At 42.7% G+C, this 26831-nt stretch overlaps 1 protein-coding gene and 1 non-coding gene across 2 annotated transcripts in view; one reads left to right on the forward strand and one right to left on the reverse strand.

Moving 5' to 3' along the window:
• Positions 1-24652, reverse strand: part of LOC124594035 (agrin-like) — a 536557-nt gene extending 511905 nt beyond the window's left edge. Inside the window, exons 1-2 of the mRNA XM_047132385.1 lie at positions 24478-24652; positions 10683-10802 (exon numbers count right to left, since the gene is read on the reverse strand). Of these exons, the coding sequence (XP_046988341.1) occupies positions 10683-10802; positions 24478-24652 (295 nt within the window). The remainder of the gene's footprint in view (positions 1-10682; positions 10803-24477) is intronic.
• Trnat-ugu lies at positions 14643-14716 on the forward strand. The gene has a single exon. It is a non-coding gene; the product is annotated as a tRNA-Thr (tRNA).
• Positions 24653-26831: the final 2179 nt, after the last annotated feature.

Genomic DNA, 26831 nt, shown 5'->3' on the forward strand with positions numbered 1-26831 from the left:
TATATTTAGAGTGAAGTAATACACAAAATTATTCATAATTGCCTCTAGGGTTTTAGAAGAGGACTACGTGAAAACCAAAAGACGTACAGAAAATACACAGAGCGCAGTGGATAGAGCATTTCTCCGTCTTATTACCTCACATTACAGATGCTCAATATGGTCACCGTTTGCTATGTCGCAAGGACAGCACACGCTTTAAAATCACTGAAGTCATCGTTGCATGGAAAGTCACAACTATACTTGCCCGCTCTGGAAATTTAAGCATTGTACTGCCTATATGCAGGCGCCAACGAAATTCTATACAACATTACGACGTGCGTGATTTATATACACACACTGCGGGAAAAAAAAATTAGTACACCTGGAAAGACAACGTCAATTTTGATCCAATGACAACATATGCCACCGAGCGAGGTGGCGCAGTGGCTAGCACACTGGACTCGCATTCGGGAGGACGACGGTTCAATCCCGCGTCCGGCCATCCTGATTAAGGTTTTCCGTGATTTCCCTAAATCCCTCCAGGCAAATGCCGGGATGGTTCCTTCCCCCTCCTTCCCAAATCCGATTAGATCGATGACCTCGCTGTCTGATCTCCTTCCCTAAAACAACCAACCCAACGACATATGCCAACTGGCGAATAGTAGATGCACTGATAATGGTTTTAACGTCGTCTGCCAACAGATAGCATAGTGGAATAGCTACAGGAGCGCAGCGCCATCTATTTCTACTTTTTAATAGGGAATTCTTCCAACCACAAAGGTCAATGTGGTGCAGACGTGTAAAGCAAGCAGACAGCCATGCTGCTGCTTCATACAGCTAAATGAGCGAGTTTGGAAGGGGTCAAATTGTGGCCTTTTGGCAAACCCCCGAAATAAATGTGCTGTGCAAGGAGTGCAGCAAGTTCCCTTATCAGCATGACCTCTGCACTTGCCTGCAGCCTAGGACGTGTGGGGTATTGCTGGACGAGAAGTGACTCTTGCGACTCGTCAACCACCATCTCTTACAGAACTACGTGAACAGGTCGAGTAGGGGTGGAATAACGTATTCTAGGACAACATTTACCGTCTGTACGATCGACTGGATAGAAGAGTCAGCGCCTGCATTGCCACCTGTGGAGGTTACTCCATATACTAATATGGGTGTTCCAGCATGGGTCGATACCTGGTACCTCAGAACCGCTTGTGTTATTTATTTATAAATGTAATCATTTCATGTACTCCGTATGCACTCTTGCAACAATAAATCTTGCGTGAATTGGAATTCCCTAAAAGGGTACACTATTCTTTTCCGGCAGTGAATTTTTTACGCCCGTCCCCTAGCGGAATGCACTGCAATTACGCCACGGCGAAAATTTGCAAAGATGCTTTGTCCATTGATTTTTGCATCGTTTTTACCACGTTTTTACTAGGTCGCTTTCTTAGCTGTCTGCTTGGTACAAATTTTGGTTGTGTTTATACTAACTACCCGGCCGGCCGCTGTGGCCGAGCGGTTCTAGGCGCTTCAGTCTGGAACCGCGCGCCGTCTACGATCGCAGGTTCGAATCTTGCCTCGGGCGTGGATGTGTGTGATGCCCTTAGTTCAGTTAGGTTTAGGTAGTTCTAAGTTCTAGGGGACTGATGACCTGAGATGTTAAGTCCCACAGTGCTCAGAGCCATTCGAACCATTCGAACTAACTTCCCAGTGAGCTAGAGACTTGAAATTTTAAACATACCTCAGAACTGGTGACAATGCAATGTTAACTCACTTTCTCATCTGGTGTGTCATGGAGTGCACTTTGTCTACGGCTGTCATTTTCCTCTTTTCCTGTTCCTGTCGCGATGGTTCGCGGGAAGAACGAGTGTGGTAAGCCGCCGTGTGACCTCGAATCTCTATGATTTTTAATTTCCTGGTCTTTATGCGACATATACGTAGAAGGAAGTATTATAATGGCTGAATCAGGAGAAGAGATGCTGAAATAAATGTGAACTTTACCACATGCCTCTTTCGTAATCTCATCAAAATGTTTGAGATCGATTGAAACTATAAAGAAGAAAATAATTATGTAAATGAAAATGAATTTTTCATATACCATTTTTTTAAATCGGACTAAAAAGTATAAAATAATTTCTCCTAGTCTCATGTAATTCCTAACTCCATACATACAGTCCAGAAAATTTATGATTATGAATTTTCGTGTATTGCGGACCTCGATCTTCACAGACGATTCCGTAGCACTTGAAGCCTAAATGGTTAACAACCACAGAGTGTCATAAATCACAGCTAGATGGAGCACGGCATCAGCGAGAGTTATAAGTAAGGAACACAGTACTGTCCCAAGTGAGTGCGCTCAGCTAGACGACGAGTTACATTAGCAACATGACGTCAGCGGTTCCGCCTATGTGACAGCCTTCTGACGCCGTCTAGTGTCGGTCAGTGAAGTTTATGACTGCGATGGTCTTAGGCTATGGATTCAGCGATCCGAAGGCAGTGATATACCACTGTTGTATTTTTAAACTGGCGAATGATGAATAACACATTCTTAATATCTGGCTGAAAAAATATCACTTGCAATCAGTGAGATGATTGGTTCCGCTTGCTTTTAAAAATACCATTTCAAATATGGTTTAGTGTCAGATAGTGCACATCGCAGTTTTCCTTTCATTACTGACACATTAAAATGGTTTGGGTTTTCTCAAGTGGAGGTCAGTGGTCAGACTGAGTCAAAATCGCATCAATGTCATTAGTAGTCTTTATTTACAGTGACGAAAAAAGAAGAAACACAAAAAAATTAATTAATCTTGAATAATGAAATTTCGGGAATACGTTTTTATAGGTAACAAATTTAAATGATTAACGTTGCAAGACCACAGGTTAATGTAAGTGCGACATAAGCCATTGCAAATATGAAGTGTGTTACCAGTAGAATTTTAAATTCAAGCATGCAAACAAGCAACCATTGTGTTGTACATGTGCCGGATGCCAATTTGTAGGATGGAGTTCCATGCCTGTTACACTTGATCGGTGAATACAGAGACGGTTAATGCTCTCTGCGCGTGACGCTGCAGTTCTCGTCCAGTGATGACCCATATGTGCTCGACGGGAGACAGGTCTGATGATCGAGCAGGCCAAGGCAACATCTCGACACTTGTAGAGCATGCTGGGTTACAGCAGCGGTTTGTGAAGGAGCGTTATCATGTTGGAAAACTGCCCCCGGTAGCAGCAAAACAGGTAGAATCGCCAGACTGAGTACAAATTTGCAGTCAGGGTGCGTGGGATAACTATGAGAGTGCTCCAGTTCTGATACTAAATCGCACGCAATGTGTCTACCACGTCGAGAGGTTGGCCCACAACTTACCTTATTCCAGTCAACGCATGGCCATCACTGGTACCGAAGAAGAACAAACTTTCATCAGGAGACACAACAGACGTACCTTGCCATCCAATGACACCTCGCTTGACACTACTGAAATCTAAAATGGAGGTGGTTTCGGGTCAGTGGAATTCACGCTACAGGGCGTCTGGCTCGGAGCTGTCTGTGACGTATCCTATTTGTAACAGTTCTTTGTGTCACGGTGATGCCAACTACTGCTCAAATTGCTGCTGCAGAGGCAGTTCGATGTGCCAGAGACATACGCCGAAGAAGGTATTGCCTCTCGGTAGTGCCACGTGGCCATCTAGAGCCCGGTCTTCTTTCTACTGTACATTCTACTTCTACTTCTACATCTACATCTACATGGTTACTCCGCAATTCCCACTTAAGTGCCTCGTAGAGGGTTCATCGAACCATTTTCATACTACTTTCTACCATTTCGCTCTCGAATGGCGCGTGGGAAAAGGAACACCTAAATCCTTCCGTTCGAGCTCTGATTTCTCCTATTTTATTATGATGATGATTTCTTCCTACGTAGGTGGGTGTCAAAAAAATATTTTAGCATTCGGAAGAGAAATTTGGCGATTGAAATTTGGTAAATAGATCTCTCCGCAAAGAAAACCGTCCTTTTTCAGTGACTGACACCCAAAGTCGCGTATCATATCAGTGACACTCTCACCCCTATTGCGCGATAACACGAAAAGAGCTGCCCTTCTTTGCACTTTTTCGTTGTCATACTTCAATCCTACCTGGTAAGCATCCCACACCCCGCAGCAATATTCCAGCAGAGGACGGATAAGTGTACTGTAGGCTGTCTCTTTAATGGGTTTGTCGCATCTTCTAACTGTTCTGCCAACAAAGCGCAGTGTTCAAACTCAGTGAGGTACTGATAATGACTTCTATGTCATCTTAGAGACATTCTTGACTAACATCAACTCACCCCGTCCTATCTCAACGGTAACTAACGCTCACGACCGTTATAATGTGTAGTTAAAGCAAACCTGACTTGCATCCTGATAGTGGCGCTAATAAAGCCAGTCTTATGCGGCTATGTGGTCTTTCCAATTTAAGTTCCTCGTAATTGTAATTCCTAGGTATTTAATCGAATTGACAGCCCTTAGATTTGTGCGATTTATCGTATACCCAAAATTTATCGGATTACTTTTAGTACCCATGTAAATGACCTCGCACTTTTCTTTGTTTAGTGCTAATTGCCACTTTTCGCACCATACAGAAATTCTCTCTAGATCATTTTGTAATTGGAATTGATCGCCTGATGATTTTACTAGACGGTAAATTAAAGCGTCATCTGCAAACAATCTAGGGGGGCTGCTCAGATTATCACCTAGATCGTTTATGTAAATCAGGAACAGCAGAGGGCCAGTGACACTACCTTGCGGAACGCCATATATCACTTCTGTTTTACTCGATGATTTACCGTCTATCACTGCGAACTATGACCTCTCTGAGAGGAAATCACGAATCCAGTCACACAACTGAGACAGTACTCCATATGCATTTGATTAATAGTCGCTTGTGAGGAACAGTATCAAAAGCCTTCTGGAAATCTATGAAAATGTAATCGATCTGAGATCTTTTGTCGACAGCACTCATTACTTCATGAGAATAAAGGGCTAGTTGTGTTGGACATTCTCGTGACTGCCGCTACTAGCAATCTTGTATAGTGGCTACATTCCTACCAAGTCTTTCTGCGATATCGAAGAAGAAACATCTAGCTTCTTGTAGTCCTATTACACGACCTCGTTCAAACTCAGTGAGATACTGATAATGACCTCTTTGTCAGCTTAGAGACATTCTTGACAAACATTAACTCACCACGTCCTATCTCAACGGTAACTAACGCTCACGACCGTTACAACGTGTAGTTAAAGCAAACCTGATCTGCATCCTGATAGTGGGACTACTAGAACCACTCTTATGCGACTATCGCGAAACTGGAATAGACATCATCCTCCAGATTAGAAAACTTTCGTTTATGTCGCACAACTCCTTCTTCGTATTGCGATTTTTTCCCGTCAGTGTATTTCGGTGTCTGTTGGAGGCTTGTGCTCACGTCAGGCGGGCTTCAGGTATGGTGCTCCCGGACGTTGGTGCATGGGGCCTAGTGATGATAGAGCCGGATGTGACTATGTCCAGCTCTTCATGGCGATTTAGGGTTTGGCAGTATCAGCATACTCGGGCTGACGGCTGTGGATCAGTGGTTGTGCAAGATATCTTTGGTTTGCTCGGTTGTCTGTTTGGTGGATGGCCCAGTGGGAGGAATGTGAGTACGAGACGTGGACCTATCTCTGGCTGGAAACGTCCGGCTCTGGCGAACGACCAGTGGCTCGGTTGCTAGAAGGGCCCATCAGCGCTGCGGCTAGACCCTCTAGCAGGTGGTACTGTCAGGAGCGAAGGCGGATGCGTGGTGGAAACCTTCACTATAGAGGACGCCAACTCGAAGACCCATCGATTGAACAACCGGCCTGGTGGGACGGCCTGTGTTTGTAAGAGCCAAAACGGATTTCTGATGGTGTGGCTGACGCGAACGTCACGCGCGCCGTGTGCCGAAGCGTCGCTGATTTCGGCAACCGGCTCGTCACCGCCCAACAGGCAGGATGCAGCGTGTAAACGGGTGCCGTGGCGCAACGCCGCCGCAGCACATTACGGCAAGTGGCTGCCTGTGGCAACCAGCCCTCTCGCATAAAAGCTCGCGCCGTTGCGCATAGCTGAAACTCTACTTTCACAAGTACTGGCACAAAGAGTAGATGTTCATGAAAGTTTTTGTCGATGGTTATGGTTACTAGTTACAGAATTGCGAAATCTTCAGATTGGCTAGATCACAGTGGCAGCTACTTGTGGATCTACTGAGGAGAACAGTTCAAAAAATGGGATCTCAAAATGCCCAGAAATTGCTAAATAATAAATTTAAAGCAGCAACCACAAGCCAGAAGTACTCATACTGATGAAGTCTGCCAGCAAGAGAGGGTACCCATAGCTTTATCACGTATGACACGATCAAACACCCAGAAGAATTATACCGAAAGGCACTTCAGCTGCTGTTATATAGACTGCAATCTCGACGTCAGGACTTGGCATGTCAGCGCTCGTATCAGACCATCGGCAATAGCGGAGTTTTCATTCGTCCTGTGCTTTACAGTGTTCAAAAGTACGTTCATAATAAATATATTAGATCGTGCAAACAACGATTCGTAAGTTCTCATACGGTACTGACAAAGATATACCACATGTTCCCTCTTCATAATTTTCTATTCGAGCATTTGTGATCCAGAGTTCCTTATTTCAGATTTGTACATTTCCCCTTCTCCATCATCCCTGAAATTTTATATCATCTACATGCGAACACCTCACAAACTGGGAACAAATTACACCCATTCCAAACTAGTTATCGCTGTGTCACATATTAGATGTTAAACTCGCTAATTACCATCAATACCACCCTGGTACATCTTTTAATTGTCACTAAATAGAACAGTTTAGTTGTAGTAGTGACTGTACACTTGGTGATTTTGCTAAATGGCAACAAACTTCTGGAAACGATCCCTGGAATCACAAGCAGCAAGAAATGTCATATGGACGTATGGTCGGAAATACTTTCCGAGGTAGGTGCAGCCAGTTGACAGTGGAGATCGAAGATCTTTGGCAGTGACCTCGTTATCAACACTAGGCAGGTGAAGCGCTAGCAGGGAGTGAGCCAGGCAAGTCTGTGCAACATTTTCGTCGATGGCTGTCACTACCAGTGTGACTTCCAATGTGTGCAGGCTTTATTGCGTACGGACTTGCCTCTGAAGTTACGTTTTTGTCTCTGGTTTGACAGACAGACCACCCTGGTGCTGATATTTCTGTCATTCATTGTATACAGAGACGAGGCTACCTTTACGAAGGGCAGTATCGACAAGCTACACAACACAGACCTGTGGGCTATGGGGGATCCCAACGATGGGGTGACCGCAGACAATGAGCATCGATTTAGCCTTAACTCTCGGAATACCAAGAGGGGGAGGGGAGAGGTTACTTTATGCCCACCTTTCGAAAATATTGTAATCTAGCAATGTGTTTATATTTTAAAATTTTGGAGAAGTATTTGTTGTTTTTAATGATTTAATAGATTTTGTAACTGTTTTAAGTTTTTTTGGTAAAACTCAGCCCAAAAATTTGTCTTAATAGTGAATATGACTTTTCGCAACAAATGTCACATTCATATTTTCAGGTTCAGGACCCTTCTTGCACGACCATGCACATTTAAAAATGTTTTGTGAATAAAAGTGAACGGCAGTTAACGAAATTTGTATTTTTTATTTTTTTTTGTCCGTGATGAGTGGTAATATCTGAAATTTGATATTATCGGCATGCTCTTGATACTACAGATCTCGCAATATTGATTCCCTCAAGATTTCAGAAGAGGAATGTCCCATGCGACTAGCTCCAACTACCATTCCCCTTCGAAAGTCTGTACCTCTCCCCCATGCTGAACACATTATGGAAAATGTTTTGGTTTTGTTAAGATTGCGGTAAAGGATATTGTCAGCTTCTGGACAGCACTTATACATCAGTAGCTATTTAAAAGGTATTTTTTAATAAAAATAAACAGCAAAAAGCAAAATTTTTTTAAACTTTTTGTGGTGGGCATAGAAATAAACATTCCGCCCTATCCCCGCCATGGAGTTAGGCGTTACGAAAAACGCGTTGGTGTTTTTAGGGTAACTGCCGACCGTCTCGTGGGACCAGTTATCCTTCTACGACGCTTCAATGGTGAACCATATTTGCAGTTCCTGCAGGTTCACTCCGACTTTTCCTCTCTCTTTGGTGGTTCAAAGGACAATGTCGCTGCTGGATTATAGTCTCCAGTTCAAAGCCCTCTTGAGAGTGCAGTTAAAACACTGGTATAGATAAAACATCCCTACTTTCTGGTGTATTCTCAAATGTGCTTTCAGTAATTGGAAACTACACAGTTTACCTCCCTAGGAACGTATTTCCGGCCAAATGTCCGCATGACCTTTTCTGCTCATTATCGCCTCAGCGGTCGTTTCCTATAGTTTGCCCCCATTTAACAATATCATCCTGTGTAATTTCAATAGATCTATGAGTATATAACGCTATAATGGAATAATGGGTAAGTACCATTGTAGTACAACTACGGGGACACAATATTTTAGTTGAGGTGTCAGTGGACTGAGGTGAAAAAATTGTCATGGGATAGCAATATGCACATATACAGATGGTGGTAGTATCGCGTACACAAGGTATAAAAGAACAGTGCATTGGCGGAGCTGTCGTTTGTACTCAGGTGATTCATATGAAAGGATTTCCGATGTGATTATGGCCGCACGAAGGCAATTAACAGACTTTCAAAGCGGAATGGTAGTTGGAGCTAGACGCATGGGACATTCCACTTCGGAAATAGTTAGGGAATCAATAAATAAAAAAAATGCCGTGTGACTAGAGCCCCCCGTCGGATAGACCATTCGCTTGGTACAAATCATACGAGTTGACGCCACTATGGCGACTCGCGTGTCGATGGGGATGAAATGATGATAAGGACAACACAACACCCAGTCCCTGAGCGGAGAAAATCTTCGACCTAGCCCAGAATCGAACCCGGGCCGTCAGGTATGACATTCCATCGCGCTGACCGCTGAGCTACCAGGGGCGGGCAGCGAATCAATGAGATGAGATCTATAGTATCAAGAGCGTACCGAGAATATCAAATTTCATATATTACCGCTCATCACGGACAACTCAGTGGAGACGGTCGTCATTTAGCGACCGAGAGCAGTGGCGTGTTCGTAGAGTCGTTACTACTAACAGACAAGCAATATTGCGTGAAATAATCTCAGGAATCAATGTGAGATGCACGACGAAAGTATCCGTTAAGAGAGTGCGCCGAAATTTGATGTTAATGGGCGATATAGCAGCAGACGACCGACGCGAGTGCCTCTGCTAACACGACGATATCGCCTGCAGCACCTCTGCTCGGTTCATTACCATGTCGGTTGGACCCTAGACAACTGGAACATCGTGGCCTGGTCAGATGAGACCCGATTTCAGTTGGTGATATCTGCCGATAGGGTTCGAGTGTGGTACCGACCCCACGAAGCCATGGACGCAAGTAGTCAACAAGGTACTGTGCAAGCTGGTGGTAGCTCCATAATGGAGTTAGCTATGTTTACATGGGTCATTGACTGGAAATTGTTATGTTCGGCTACTTGGAGAAACCATTTGCAGCCATTCGTGGACTTCATGTTCTCAAACAACGATGGAATTTTTGTGGATAACAGTGACTTGAAACTTCCTGGCAGATTAAAACTGTGTGCCCGACCGAGACTCGAACTCGGGACCTTTGCCTTTCGCGGGCAAGTGCTCTACCAACTGAGCTACCGAAGCACGACTCACGCCCGGTACTCACAGCTTTACTTCTGCCAGTGCTGTGAGTACCGGGCGTGAGTCGTGCTTCGGTAGCTCAGTTGGTAGAGCACTTGCCTGCGAAAGGCTAAGGTCCCGAGTTCGAGTCTCGGTCGGGCACACAGTTTTAATCTGCCAGGAAGTTTCATATCAGCGCACACTCCGCTGCAGAGTGAAAATCTCATTCTGGAAACAGTGACGTGTCACTGGGCCATAAGTGGTCGCGATTGGTTTGAAGAAAAAAAAATGGTTCAAATGGCTCTGAGCACTATGGGACTCAACTGCTGAGGTCATTAGTCCCCTAGAACTTATAACTAGTTAAACCTAACTAACCTAAGGACATCACAAACATCCATGCCCGAGGCAGGATTCGAACCTGCGACTGTAGCGGTCTTGCGGTTCCAGACTGCAGCGCCTTTAACCGCACGGCCACTTCGGCCGGCTGGTTTGAAGAACATCTGGACAATTCGAGAGAACGGTTTGGCCATACAGATCGCACAATGAGAGTCCCATCGTACATTTGTACGACATAGTTCAGATATCCATTCGTGCAGAAAATCCTTTACGGGCAACAATTTCGCAATTATATAGAGGCAGCGTGGCTCAATATTTCTGCAGGTGACTTTCAACGACTTGTTGAGTCCATGCCACGTTGAGTTGGTGCACCCCACCGGGCAAAAGGAGGTCCGAAATGATATTAGGAGGTATCTCGTGACCGAGCTGTAATATTTTGAAGTGATAGTAGGGAAACTGGATATTGTAAAGATGGGAAACTGGGTATTTTAAAGTTGTAGTAGAGAAATTGGACCTGTACAGTTGCTTGTAAAGACCTCCTGTTGAGCAGAGCCGTAGGTGGAGTTTTAGCAGAGCTGCGAGTGCACACAGTTGCAGTAGGTGGTCGAGTACGTACAGTTGTAGTAGAGCAGGATGCCCGAGATGAGGACGAAGATGACGAGCAGCAGCACCAACAGCAGCAGCAGCATTGTGGGCCGCCACCAGCCTGCGCTGCCTTCGCTGCTCGCCTCGGCCCCTGCGACAACACCACACCACACTGCACACTTTGTCAGCTAGGCAAGTCTACACATTTTCTTGTGCAAGCACCACAGAGTTGGTGAATTTACTGTCCTGCACCTAGTTCAAACAGTATGTCTTCATTGAGTATATCTGGATGTCCTACAGGGTGAGCGCAAAGTCTTTCCCTGATTATAACAATTTATCACAGAATAACTGTTTGACATAATAATTTAAAGTTTATGCCGTTACATAGGTTAGTGTTACTAGTGTTTGTCAGACCACTTACGTTAGTAAACCTCAACGCGTGCTCCCTTGGTAGCGCGGAGAATGTCTAGGCGGCATTCCAGTTCCCGCCAGGTGTTTCGTAATATGCGTTCTGTCACAGTACTCACAGCAGCTTGTATCCTAGCCTTGAGTTCGTCGACGTCAGCAACTGGTGTGACGAAGACTCTGTCCTTGATATAGCCCCAGAAAGAAAGTCAAGGGGCGTAATGTGTGGAGAGCGGGGTGGTCAGGGTCTTGGACCTTTCCTTCCAATCCACCGATCCGGACATTACACCTCTCCAGACATTACGCCTCTTGACTACTTTTTCTGGGCCTATACCAAGGACAGAGTCTTCGTCACACCTGTTGCTGAAGTCGACGAACTCAAGGTTAGGATACAAGTTGCTGTGGGTACTGTGACAGAACAATTGGAATACCGCCTCGACATCCTCCGAGCTACCACGGGATCACGTGTTGAGGTTTACTAACGTAAGTGGTCTTAAAAACACTAGTAACACTAATCTATGTAATGGCATAAAGTTTAAATTATTATGTCAAACAGTTATTCTGTGATAAATTGTTACAATCAGGGCAAGACTTTGTGCTCACCCTGTACATAATAAAACCATACGGAAGAGACATATGTAACACTATTATAACGTTGTATCATTAATATTTATTTTAAAATTTCAAAATTGTGTATACCATTGGCCCATACATGTATTAAGTGCTGTGACGGTAAGTGGGCCTGTTAACAAAAGCATAAATATTGAAACAATGGCGATAAACATCAGTGACAACAATAGTCCTTATCCAGTCACGAACTAGCTGAACTATGGCTTGAGATTACCTAGTCCAGAACACAACTGAATCAGTGGAGCATACTCAGTCTATTTATATGGTAGGCACCAAGTTGTAATGTATGTACAGAATAGCATTGAAGTCCTTGCATTCAAGACTGGCGTACAATTTTGGTAAAAGTATCACAATAAAAATTAGGTACTATAGTACGTATGTGGTGTCTGTTCTTTAGGACATATATGGAAGAACAGACATCATTTTGATAATGCAGTCACTATGAATCAACACAAAGAGGAATTAAAGACATTAGCTGCCAGTGAGCATTGGTTTATATCAATGGAGCAAGTTGAAAATTTGTGGCAGGCTGGGATTCAAACCTAGGTCTCTTGCTTACAAGGCAAATGTGCTGACTACTACATCATCCGAACACAGTAGTGACCACAACCGCACAGACAACCCTAAAACACCTCCTATCAGACCCAAATTCTCTGCTTGTACTTATTACGATACATCATATAATTATTATATGAAAAGTATGGTACCTATAAAACTGGTACACCAGCTTGCCTCTGTCTTCTTGAAACAGATGCACAACCATTACATCACATAAAACAAATTCGTACACTACGTTGTAAATACTTAAATGCATTATGTAACAAACATGGTATCTTGAACATGGTCACTGCTACTATACGTATATAGCGTTGACGTTATAAATTATCGGGGGTATTGTTGGAAAAGTCCTAGAGACACGGGAAGGTTCCAGCTGAATCACACCACGGTTAGACAGAGATTATGTAATCAGACATTGATTATAAGGCGTACACAGGGGAAGTAAATACTCAGCCAGACTGATGAAAAATAGAGTAAATTTTAAGAAAATCACCCAGAAGAATGAAGTGGTAAAGAAGAAGGACACTGAAGTATAGTGGAATGATGATATTGCTATAATGACTGCAAAAGGTACTTCTCTTGAAGAGGAGTGGGACATCTCTCAAACGGACAATCGCAGAACTTGGACAGATAAGGATAGGCACAAGGAAGGTAACTGCGAAGAAGCCTTGGATAACAGAAAATATACTTCAGATGATCGACAAAGAAGAAAGTACAAAATTGCTCAGCAAAAGAGAAGTACACAGTAGTATAAATGAATTACGAATGATATAAGCAGGAAGTGCAGGAAAGCTAAAGCGAAAAGGCTCCAGGCAACACGTGAAGAAATCGACAAAGACATGGTCGTCTGAAGGACAGTTTCAGCATAAGTCAAATCAGCGTTCGGGGAAATTAACAGCAAAGGCGTCAAGAAAAAAGCACAGGAGCATTTGCACTGCTAAACGTAGAGAACAGACCGCATAGGTGGAAAGAGTATTTGGAAGGCGTCTATAAGGGGCAGTAACTGTCAGACGACGAGATAAACTAAGAAAGGGGAGTCGATAGGGAAGAAGACAGGGGAAGCAATATTAGGGAGGATATAACAGAGCTTTCAAAGACTGCCGATGAAATATGGTGGAAAGCATACATAACATTGCTTCGCAATTTCTAAAATTATTGGAGGAAGCGGCAACCAAATGACAACTCATATGGTGGAAAGCATACATAACATTGCTTCGCAATTTCTAAAATTATTGGAGGAAGCGGCAACCAGATGACAACTCAAGTTATTTTGTACATTCTGTGCGTCTGGAGACCTACCATTAGGCTTACCGAATGCATGTAAATGCGAGAACTATTGTACAACCAGATTATGGGTTCATTCATCTAATTTGCCATTAAAATTAATACACAGAAGAGTGGAAAAGAAAATAGTGGATTTGTTAGATGATGATCAGTTCGGCTTTCGGAAAGGTAAAGGCGCAAGAGAGGGAGTTATCACGTTGCGCTTGGTAATCGAAGAAAGACTTTAAGAAATCAAGACACGTTCACAGGAAAACCATTCGTCAATGTAAAATAGTCCACGATGTCCAGAATTTTCAGGAAAATGGGTGTATGCTAGAGGAAAGAAGGGTAATATATAACATAAAAAAGAACGAAAAACGCAAAGTAAGAATGGAAGAACGAAGTGATAGAATAACGAAGGTTGTAAGATAGGGATGCAGCCTTTCTCCCTCATTGTTCAATCTATGCATCGAAGAAGCTGTGACGAAGTTAAAGGAAAGGTTCACCTGTCGGATTAAATTTCAGAGTGAAAACGTATCACTGATGAGTTTCGCTCATGACTTCGTTATCCTCAGTGAAAGTTAAGAAAAGCTACGGAACCAGCTGAATGGAGGAAACGTTATAAAATATGACAGTAAAAATTTGTGCCTGACCGGAACGCGAATACGAATTTGCCACTCACGCGAACGGTCGCTGTAACCTCTTTGTCTATCGCTGCACGACGCACGCTCAGACACAAACTGCCACATGCCGTCGTTCCTGCTTCACAACCCGTAATCATACAGACATTATGTAATTCCCATACAGGCGACACGTTATGTAATTCCCGTAGATGTGAGCACATTTTAATTTAACTCATTGTCGGATAGTGTCGGATAAATACGATATTGCAGTGCTTGTGTTGTTAAGAAGAACAATGCCATGTTCTTAACAACACAGGCATTGGAGCCTCATTTCATATCGAACGTTATAATGACACACGCTATGAATTAACGTAAAGTGAAGAAAAACGAGAGTGATGGAGTATAGCAAAAATGAGACTAGCGATAAACATGGCTGGCATTACAGTTGTGGACCACGAACACTAGATGCTTATATGGATATGGTGTCTGGTCTTTCGGACATGTCCTCTGTGGCCTCGGTGGCTCAGATGGATAGAGCGTCTGCCATGTAAGCAGGAGATCCCGGGTTCGAGTCCCGGTCAGGGCACACATTTTCACCTGTTCCCTTTGATATATATCAACGCCCGTCAGCAGCTGAAGGTATTAATATATAATTCTAATTACGAATACTAGAAGTGAAGGAATTATCTCACCTTACAAACAAAATAGCACATGACGGACAAAGCAAGAAGGATATAAAAAACAGAACAGCACAAAGAGAGCATTCTTTGCCAAAAGAAAGCTACTAGTATCTAAGGTCGGACTTCGTTTGAGGGAGAAATTTCTGACAATGTACGTTTGAAGCGCTATACGAACGTGAATCGTGGACAGTGTGGGAACTGTAAAAGGAGAGAATCGAAAAGGGTTTGGGAGGTGGTGTTTGTAAGGTGTCGGGCAAATCCAACACCTCCCATGAAAACCCTGACATGATGAGCAAATCCAGTAGTATGTCACATAGCTCCGAATAAATCGTGACATTAAATTAACCAAAGCAATACGAGTAACGAGTGAGCAAAGGGAATACCACAGACTAACACAAGAATGCCTAAATGTATGTCATACCTTCCCACCGTGAGACAGACGCAGTTCCGAGGGGAGAAACGAGGACAGAAGCCGAGAGAACAACCGTGTTAAGCTGGAAGGCCCTACAATAAGGGAGGGACACCTACGTTGCCAGCTAACCGCTAGGACCACCCCCCAGCCCATGTTAAAAGCTAGAGCCCTCCAGAAGAACAGTATAGATCTTACGAAACACTAAAAGAACCACCCCAGCCGCAAGTTTTTAGAGTGAGACTTTTTCGCGTTTCTGTTACGTCAGGACCGACCCCCCCCCCCCCAGCCCATGTTAAAAGATAGAGCCCTCCAGAAGAACAGTATAGATCTTACGATAACACTAAAAGGACCACACCAGCTGCAAGTTTTAGCGTGAGACTTTTTCACGTCTCTGTTACGTTGCAAACTTTAAAAACATTGCCCCACCACGAAAAGTATAACGTTCCTCATTGGATGGACAGAATTTTTGTAGGTGGAGCTTAAGGTTAACATTGAGACCCTCATTGGTCAGATGAAAACACAGCCAGATAGTTTTTTTAAACCAACTTCGGTAAATTGTAGTAAGGAGAAGTTAGGGGAGAGTTGCTTCCGAGATGGCGAGGTGAGCGGAGCCGTGCTGTCCGCCACTCCCTGACGAACACCGCCAAGGTAATGAATGCACGCAATGCCGCATAACAGCGCATAAAGCTTCACTCAGAACTGCAGACGTCTCATCTGGTACACCCCCTTTTTGCGTAATACTAGTGTCGATCGTCAATTAAAGCTCATGGTGTTCACATTTGCCACTTGAAGTAAAAATCAGAAACGCGATGATTTTTCTGTTATATAGTTACTGAGAAGCCACATCAGCCACTGTAACTTACGACAAGTTAGATAAGTAATTAAAGATAATTGAGGGTCACTGTAGACCATTTTGATAGTTTTCTCTTTTGTGAAACTTAATTTAAACCTAGATTATAAATGTGATATGGCATAGGTCATCCTTCGATCCATTGTAGAACTTGGAAACCCATTCAGGGAATATTAGTTTACATTTTTGTTGAACGCAGTTGGTTTTTACCATCCTGTATTAAAACATTTCCTTTTATCAATAGTGCAATTTATAAACAATATTTTGTGAGTAGAATAAAATTTCCAATGGTAAACTTAACTGCTTTTTCGACGTTATTTTACCAGCTAACTAAAAATAGGAAAGTCTTGAACCCTTCCACTAAATTTAGTTAGTATTAAGATTCTTTTACAGGGAGTGCAGTGGAGCCGACGCTGAAATCATTAAGTATTTTGGTTATATCACCGCTAGTCTCACTGAACTCTTCTGAACTCTACATGTCATGTGTGGTCTGGCGTCTCCTTAGCAGCAACAGGTCCCAGGTTCAAACTAGTCAATTCCCCAAAAAACACGCTCAGAGCGTCGTTGTGGGAAAGTGGTAGGGAGACACGATATAGAACAAACAGACACCACGCAGAATGTTAGATGTTGTAGAAGGATTTTGAAAATTAGATGGACTCATAAGAAACAATGAGGTCCTCTGCAGAATTGGCTAGAAAGGAAAAGCGTGGAAAACTTCGACAAGAGGGAGCGACAGGATTATAGGCCACATTAAGATATCAATGAATAACGTCCGTGGTAGTTGAGGGATCTGTAGAGGATGACAAGTGTAACAACCAGTTTTGCCGCCAGGTAAACGGGATGTAGAGCACGCCACTTACTGGGAGCTAGTAGCGTGATAAATACTCAGCAGTATAAAATACGCGACTATCACAATAATACATCAGGATGATATATGTTTAGATGTTATAAACAGAGAAAACTACGTATAATATAAAAGAAAGATGTATAAAAGATATAGAATGAATACAATAAATGTAGCATAAAATGAATAAAACGATCATGAATGGGAATAATGATAAAGGAAAATAAATTTCAAATTCTTACGGAGGTATTGTAGCGTGCAGGATTCTGCAAAACAGAATAGCGCCGTCTGCCGTGCTATTCGTAACGAAGTACAGAGTCCATAAAGGAAAGAGAAAAACAACGTTTATGAAATGTAAGTGAACGGAAACGTGAACCAAAACATCATATAATTGCGAGAAATGGCTTAACGTCGTTAAAGAAGCTTTTGTTTGTTAACTGTAGCTGTACAAGATGAAGCCGTCGTAAATGGCGGTATGTCTAAAGATCTCAAGTTCTTCCAAGACGTCAAGTTTCAGCCATTTATTCTCTCTATGTAGAACCGTCATTTCGTCTACTCTTTTTTGGATTGTGTCCAGATGTTAATAAATGCTCCACGAAAATAGAAACATATGTTCCTTATATCTTGTGTTAAATGCCCCACCGGTTTGCCTTTAATAAAGGATATAAAGCCTCATTAGTGGAAAACATTTTCGAAGCGAAAACTAATAAAAATAACTACTCTAGTTAACTGTCTGAATGGGGATGGATATAAAGGAATATGTATTTCAATACTTTACTTAAGTAATGTATCATATAGGATTCAGGGGACTGATGACCTCAGATGTTAAGTCCCATAGTGCTCAGCGCCATATAGGATTCAGCGTCAAGAAAGACGGGTGTAAGGTGGTTTTCTCCACGAATAACAATCTACAAAAAAATTCATAATTTAAAAACTTCAAATGAACCTGTAAATGTCTCAAGAGTTAACAAAATTCTTGCGGATACGCTTAGTGGTACTGAAATGGATTATACATAAACTTGTGCAAACCAGTTGGTTGTATATTTTATTTATTGACATACTATCATGTCCTATTACTGTTTACTCTCGTGTTCTCTTTCGTAGCTGCCTTATTCAATCTGAACTTTTGTTCTTTAGATTTGACTTTGTCATACTTGCCATACACTTTGTTGTCTACTTCAGTATCTATGTTAATCGATTGCTACTTTCTTCTTTTTCCGCACCTACGTCCGTTGATTCATTTTTAAAGTTGTATAACTTCTCGTTGTTAGCTTAACTATCACAAAGCACATTTCTTATTTGTCACTGAAGAACCGTTTTAAGGTTTTGTCCACATATTGCATTAAAATTCCCAACTTTCTGCGTAAACTTGATTTATTTCAAAAGGATATCATTACTTTTGATGAAAACCATTGCTGTTTTGTGTGACATTACTTCAATATCAGTTATAAATGAACTCCTAATGTGTATTTTAAAAGTCCGATCAGTGATTAATGTCAAGTTCTACATAAAAGAAAACTTTCTGGCTTACAAATATTGAATTAGACGCTGATCTATAAGTACATTTCTATTTCATTATAAAAACCTCAATGAACAGTATTATGTCTACAACTTAGATATGCAAACGATAACCTACGGGTGCAAATGAAAAAATTTCATGTAATATTTCATGACACCCACTGAAGATGCCTTGTAACTAAGGCGAAACGCGTCTGGGTGCACAAGTTAAATGATGAAAACTTTTTTGTAGCATGCAAAGGCGTTTCACATTTGAACTACTGAAAATCAATTAGTATGTTGCAATATGCAGTTGAAGTACATTTTGTCGGACGACAATTAAAACGGGAAGAACAATCAATGTTCCACCAGCGACTGAGTTACTATTGCTGGTAACATTGGTAATTATTCCTGTTTTCCTCTTAGAAACCAGTATTTTAAAGGGAAAATTAAAACAACTAACTGTGTCAATTAGTTTTAGTTTCTTTGACGAAGCACTTCTAAGACCTACACTCTCGTCTTCAGGAGAATCAATAGGTTACATCAGCATTTCTTTTCCTAGGATATAGTCAGCTGTCTGCCTTATGCTTGACTTCAATACATATTATTACTTATTATTATGTCACTTTTAATCATAATACTGTAAGGCCCAGCAAAGAGCGCGCTGCATGTCATTTGTATTAGGGAATATCGCATAAACACTAAACAAAAACAAATGAGAGGTCTTACAAGCATACAAGGTATTCTTTTCTATACCAGTACGTTCTTTGATGTATTTCTGTTTTGTGTTTACGTGTGGCATTCAGCGATACAATTTTTACGTATATCAACATGCACTGTCCTTTTTCTGGGACTTTGTGTAGATAATTTCGTAGCTCTTAACAATGTATGACTTCACTGTTATGTTATGATAGCAAGTGACTCACAGAAACCACATCCAGGAAAAGAAATACTGATTTAAATCTTTGATTCATATTAAGATGGAGATATAGCCCCATAAAACACGTTGTGGAATAAAGTGAACCTGACTGAACCAGACAATTGCTTTGATTTGTCTTTCTTATCATAAACAGTCACAATTTCCATATTACAATCCGACATTGACGAAATACAAACTAATTTGTAGTTCTTCATCGGCGAGAGCATACGTTTTCAGTTTAAGTTACTTTATGTTTACACATCCTTTCACCATAAGAACATCGTCCAAATAGACTGTTTTAAGGTGTTCATGTACTCAGTCTTAATACGTCATATTGGGGAAACCAATTGTTTTCGGACCTATGTTCATGAAGATTATTTGCTTGTTTCACTGTCCTCTACTAGCACCTTTCATTTGTGCCTATAATAGTCAAACGTATTGTACATTGTGATGTAATTAAGCCTGATACCCATTCTGAAGGCACTAATACCACTGGGTACCTATGATTTCATTGATAAGTAGATAAGTTGGTACAAAACTACGTTAACTAAAATGTATTATTTTGTGCATAACTATTTATATTTTATGAAGATATTTTTTATTAGGATGTTTTTTGAAGTTTTAATATGAAAATCTCTAAATCTGTTGTACCAAGTTACGCTAAATTTTGTATCAGTTAACCGGAACAATATTTTTGCCAACTACTTAAATCATTTAAACCTGTATGTCTCAAATGTCATCTTTGTGCTTGGTCTTGTTGGCACTTGGCGGGAAGAGTGGTTGCATGATGGAGGATTGGAAAGACTGTTGTATAAGATAGTAATGTTTAGTTGCGGAAAGACGAATCACGTGGAAACTTTTGAGAAACATATCTTGCGAAACAGTTGTCTACGATTTTATGGACACAGAAGCCTGAAGAAGAAACTGTTCTATTTGATGTTTAACAAATCATCAACTCAATAACAAGCAGTTCAAATACTATAGTTCTTTGTACAGACAAACCTGGAGATCTAAGACATACTGTGATAAGAAGGCAACGAGGCCAACTTCAAGACAATCAGGTCAATAACAAGTTATATTTCAGTAAAGTGAACATGCCCTTCAATGACATTTCCTCCAGGATAATGACGAACCTCTGCTGTAAGGACGTTGTTAATGTGGGCGTTACAAGCTACACATGTTTGGTGGGCTGCTTCTGTATCTATCTATTTAAAATATAAATGAGAATCACGATGGAATTAGTTCCTAAACTTTAAGATTTTTATTTATTTTTTAGTTTATTATTATTAAACTGCGTTTCGGAACTTCACTCCATGAACAGATGACATATCAGATATTTAGTACAGATGTATTTCCCCTGAGAAACCAATGATGGCAGCAAAGCTTACGAAGTGAACGTAAAAAATAAAATAAAAATAAAAGACGTTACTATTTAGTGATTGGTTACGTTATCCTTTATTCGTTTATAATAAAAATCACTTATGTTGACAACGCAATAGGAATCTTGCTTACCGCCAGGCCCGCAACAGGATTAACAGGATTACTTCCCGTGGGGAAAGGCGTGGGATGGGGGGGGGGGGGGGGGGGGGGGAGCGGAGGCAAATCGGAAAGCTAGTTTTACCAACTGTGACTTTTTTTCACGTATTAGAATGTAAATACAGATTCGAAAATCCTTTTCATAGGTCAGACAGACGGACAATAACTGAATTGCTGTTTTCATTCATCTTAAATGATCCACAAAAGTGTTGACAGCTCAAATTTCCGCAAAACTACTGGATAAATATTTCTTTAATTTACAGCAGTGTAATTGCAGCGTTCAGTAGAAAAGTAGATTCCCCGAACAATTCGAAGAAACTATCAAAAGATTGCGAAGTAAGGTCAATTCGTCGAAGGGATTCAGCGAAAATTTAAATTATAACGTCTGCGTTCGCATTAACATGTTGGATAATGGACAGCTGTGCCAGTCTACTGAGCCTGCCTTCTTTCTTTTGTCGAGTGCAAGTAATTCTTCAATCGCCTCAGGCAGTTAAAACTTTACTCACAACTACCGGTTGATACAGGAAGGGACTAAATATTTGAAGCAGTGATGTGTTGGAATGTTTTCTACATTAAAGGCACTTATTTACTTGACACAGGTTTTCGAACAAAAATAACAACGTTGAGTCTATTCTCTTCGGTTCCGAAGTGGCCTATATCATTCCTTGCACTGCAAAGTAGGGCACTGATACTGGAGGCAAAGGAACCTAATTAACTCAACCCTATCCTTGGAAGATCTGTTTTGAGCTACACAGAAATCTTTACGCAAACAAAGATTTAGTAATGTTATGAAACTGTTCACCATCTACTTTTCTTTACAGGAGTTGAAGCCCCATATAGTTTCGTGAATTTTCCTCTGCTCTTTTTGACCAACGTCTTTGCTCCTGAAACTCCTTTCACTTGACTTTAAATCATTATCAAGAATGAACAACACGAAGAAAGCATTTTGCTACTAGTATCTAGTATAAGCCCAAACATGTCGGGGGCGGGGAGTGACACCTGCTCCTCGAGTCAATCCCCCTCCCCCCCTGCCTCCCGCCCTCCCGTGCGTGCGGGCCTCCTAACTGCTTCACCCCTTTAATTTAGACAGACTCTTGATAACCTTAGGTTGTTCTAACCGCTAAATGCCCTATTGAAATGGTTCAAATGGCTCTGAGCACTATGGGACTCAACTGCTGTAGTCATAAGTCCCCTAGAACTTAGAACTACTTAAACCTAACTAACCTAAGGACAGCACACAACACCCAGCCATCACGAGGTAGAGAAAATCCCTGACCCCGCCGGGAATCGAACCCGGGAACCCGGGCGTGGGAAGCGAGAACGCTACCGCACGACCACGAGATGCGGGCCCATTGAAATGCTTTCTTGATTGTTGCCGCAACTCAAGAATAGAAGATAATCTACATCTACATGTACGTGATTACTCTGCTATCCACAATAAAGTGCCTGGCAGAGGGTTCAATGAACCACCTTATGCTGTCTCTCTACCGTTCCACTCTCGAACGCCACGCGGTAAAAACGAGCATTTAAATTTTTCCGTGCGAGCCCTGATTTCTCTTATTTTATCGTGATGATGATTTCTCCCTATATAGGTGGGTGCCAACAGAACGTTTTCGCAATCGGAGGAGAAAATTGGTGATTGAAATTTCATGAGAAGATCCCGTCGCAACGAAAAACGCCTTTGTTTTAATGATTGCCACTCCAATTGACGTATCATGTCTGTGGCACTATCTCCCCTATTTCGCGATAATGCAAAACGAACTGCCCTTCTCTGTACTTTTTCGATGTCATCTGTCAGTTGCACCTGATGCGGATCCCACACCGCACAGCAGTGCTCCACAATAGGGCGGACAAGCGTGGTGTAAGCAGTCTCTTTAGTAGACCTGTTGCACCCTCTAAGTGTACTGCCAGTGAATCGTAGTCTTTGGTTTGCTCTACCCACAATATTATCTATGTGATCGTTCTAATTTACGTTATTTGTAATTGTAATCCGTAAGTATTTAGTTGAATTTACAACCCTCAGATTTGTGTGACTTATGGCGTAATCGAAATTTAGATTATTTATTTTAGTACTCATGTAAATAACTTCGCACTTTTCTTTATTCAGGGTCAAATGACACTTTGAGCACCATACAGATATTTTATCTAAATCATTTTGCAAGTCGTTTTGATCATCTGATGACCTTACATGACGGTAAATGACAGAATCATCTGCAAACAATCTAAGACGGCTACTCAGATTGTTTCCTACGTCGTTAATATAGATCAGGAACAATAGAGGGCCTATAACACTTCCTTGGGGGACGCCGAATATTACTTCTGTTTTGCCGGCCTGGATGGTCGAGCGGTTCTAGGCGCCACAGTCTGGAACCGCGAGACCCCTACTGTCGCAGGTTCGAATCCTGCCTCGGGCGTGGATGTGTGTGATGTCCTTAGGTTAGTTACATTTAAGTAGTTCTAAGTTCTAGGGGACTGATGACCTCAGAAGTTAAGTCCCATTGTGCTCAGAGCCATTTGAACCAACTTGTGTTTTACTCGATGACTTTCCGTCTTTTACTACGAACTGTGACCTTTCTGACGGGAAATCACGAATCCAGTCGCACAACTGTGGCGATACTCCGTAGGCACGCAGTTTGATTAGAAGACGCTGTGATCTCAGAAGTTAAGTCCCATAGTGCTCAGAGCCATTTGAACCAACTTCTGTTTTACTCGATGACTTTTCGTCTATTACTACGAACTGTGACCTTTCTGACAGGAAATCACGAATCCAGTCGCACAGCGGTGGCGATACTCCGTAGGCACGCAGTTTGATTAGAAGACGTTTGTGAGGAACGGTGTCGAAAGCCTTCTGGAAGTCTAAACTGTGGAATCACTTATTCCCAGTTGGCTATGTAATTTTTTGGATAGAGGAAGGTCGACAGAAAAGACTAGATATACATGCTACGCCTTGTTGATAGCTGGGAGCAGGATTTATTGTCCCATTAAACCAGTTGGGCGACCAGCCGCCTATGGTTATATAGCTGGTCCTTTTTTTATCACATAACTTTTAAAATATACCTAACCAGGTTTGCAGGGCTTTTGGCCATCGTGAGTGACCGCAAGATAGGTAACTTCCGGCCACTCTAGATATTGGTCGTTCCTGCCACGTGGAGGAGGACCAGTGTGTCGATTTTTGCTCTTATTTACTATTGGATATTAAAAAATTGTGGCAACGGCCTTGCCGCAGTGGATACACCGGTTCCCGTGGCATTAACGGAGTTAAGCGCTGCCGGGCGTGGCCGGCACTTGGATGGGTGACTATCCAGCCGCCATGCGCTGTTGCCATTTTTCGGGGTGCACTCAGCCTCGTGATGCCAACTGAGGAGCTACTCGACCGACTAGTAGGGGCTCCGGTCAAAGAAAAACCAACATTAACGACCGGGAGAGCGGTGTGCTGACCACACGCCCCTCCTATCCGCATCCTCAACTGAGAACGACACGGCGGTCGGATGGTCCCGATGGGCAACTTGTGGCCTGCAGACGGAGTGCTTAATTAACAAATTGGTTTGACATAGGTTTTTCAGATTATTAACATAGCACAGGCAGCAGGAGAGCGTGGTGCGCGCTTACCTGCTCGTGGCTTGCAGCAGCAGCAACAGCAGCAACACGAGCAGCAGCCGCCGCCACCGCCGCCGCCGCCGTCCTCCTTGCTGCCGGCGCCGTCTCCGCCCCCGGCTGCTGCCTCCGCGTCGGGCACGCCGTGGCCCTTCTTGAGCACGGCGGAGGCGGGCGCGTCCCCGTCCATGTTGACGACGACGACCGCGGCGCGCGGCCGGCCTGCCACCGCCGCCGCCGCCAGGAAACCGTCGTCGTCGTCGTCATCCTGGCCGCCGCCGCCGCCCCCGTAGCCCGCGCCGTGCTGCGAGTACCAGCTGGGCAGCCGGCCGCGGCCGCGCGCCTCCGACACCGTGGTCGCCACGGCGATCACCACCAGCCGCCTCCGGGCGCCGACTCCCTACTTGTCACCGCCTGCCAAGTGCCAGTCTCCACCGCGTTCATCGAGACGAGTCCAGACAGGCTGTCACTTGCAGGGGTCACACCTCGAATGTATATCCACAAGGAAACCACCCTTTCGCTTGAAATCTGCCACTCGTATTTACTGTGCGTCATATTACTAAATTGCGCGATCACATTTGTCTCATCACAGAAGGTCCAGCCTCCTGCAGGTCTCCTGAAATGTTATAGAACGTTCGTATAGCCAATCGGCTTGCGTCACGTGCGAGATGTGCTTCGTGAAATGCAGCAGTACCTCTCGGAAAACTCCCTACCGTGTCACATCGATTCAGTTAGCCTTCCCTCCTGTTTCGCACACCACATGCTTTGCCATATATGCTGTTAGGCACTATTGTTTGGCTACACTTCACTGACAAGTACTGGAGGCAAAGGGTCCATTACTATGCGCGTACCACTACAGACGTGACTGAAACTGCACACGACTGAGATTGCTTGGAGGAACATCAAGATAAAACTTTCATCTACATTACAGTGTATAATTTTGGACAAATTTACACATTTTCTAACCTGGAATTCCCATGACAACCCTACTCAAAATAATACTGTATTCTGTTATCGCAGCGGAGTAACTAGAAGATTTAGTTTCAAATATATAACTTCCCGTAGGCTGTGCCTTTTAATTTGCGACCTGTCAACATCTCCAATATAAAGCCTTTATTTCTTTACTAATAACGGATCCCCTATAGCCGAGTATATCTAAGTGGAACTTAATCATGAAATGCTCACTTTCATCAAATCCAGTACTCCGTACAATTCAAATGAAAATTGAAAATCGTAAACGGATCGGCCGTTTCCTTAACTGACGAGTTCTTTACATATTTTCTCCTCGAACTTTGAGATAATTTATTGAAATCATTTTCACTTAAGTATTAAATAGGATAAAAATTTAAAATATTTTATTGGAAGTTCTTTTTTCAAACTCCCGGCACTGAACACTTCAAAAATCTAAACTGATACATCTTCCATTATCTACGATACCCCTGGCTGCCAGTTTCTTAATAATTAACTGGAACGTCGACCCAGTCACTGCACAAAATCACTTTTTTGTTGGTTGTCCATTGTGAAAAACGTAAGAAAATTAGATCTCTTGATACACATGTTACGGAAGCTCATTTGCATTAGTTTGGCAAAACAAAATAATTTTGTGACGAAGAGACCATGCTGAGACACCAGTCACCGCCTAATACAGTTTTATGAATTCACTCGAATCGCTGTTCTTGACACGAACAGCACTTCAAGTTGGTTTCACATACAATACTGTAATGAATGTCCTGCTCCCGATTACAGCACTCAGCTAGAGAATAGGTGTATACAGAGAACATTTCCCAGTCCATCTTCGTCGGCACAATTGAAACTACTGCACTGTCCGATGCTAATCGCTATTTGCTCCAGGAAGAGCTATGTGAAGAATAGCCATGATCTTTACCATCGTCATGTTATTTTCTTAGAGCGCATGCTACTGGTCGCTTCCGATCCGCTGAATTCGTGGCCAGTGCTGGATAAACCGATCTCCGGAACCTGGAACACATAAAAATAAAAAGGAAGTTTAGTCACATGTGTGGAGGAGACTGAATTAGCGTTTTTTACCTCCTTCTGCCGCGACTGTCCCAGGTTTCTGGAAAGAGCCCACATATTCAGACACTCAGAGAAGTGAATAATGCACTTTAAACGGCTTCCGGCTTTTGAGTGAGAGCAGATTCGGCTGAGCGGTTGCCTGCATCTCGGCTGCAGTTACGACACAAGCAGTAAAGGCACAAGCGGCGAGCGACATTAAAGCAGACGGCCGCATTGGTAACAGGCGCACTAACGCCGTTAGGAATCGCCAGTGAAGTTACAGTCGAATGAAGCTGACTTAATCGCAGTCTTGCAAATGTAGGATAAAAAATGGTTCAATTGGCTATGAGCACTAT

The sequence above is a fragment of the Schistocerca americana genome, chromosome 2 (assembly GCF_021461395.2).
Source record: "Schistocerca americana isolate TAMUIC-IGC-003095 chromosome 2, iqSchAmer2.1, whole genome shotgun sequence".
NCBI classification, from domain to species: domain Eukaryota; kingdom Metazoa; phylum Arthropoda; class Insecta; order Orthoptera; family Acrididae; genus Schistocerca; species Schistocerca americana.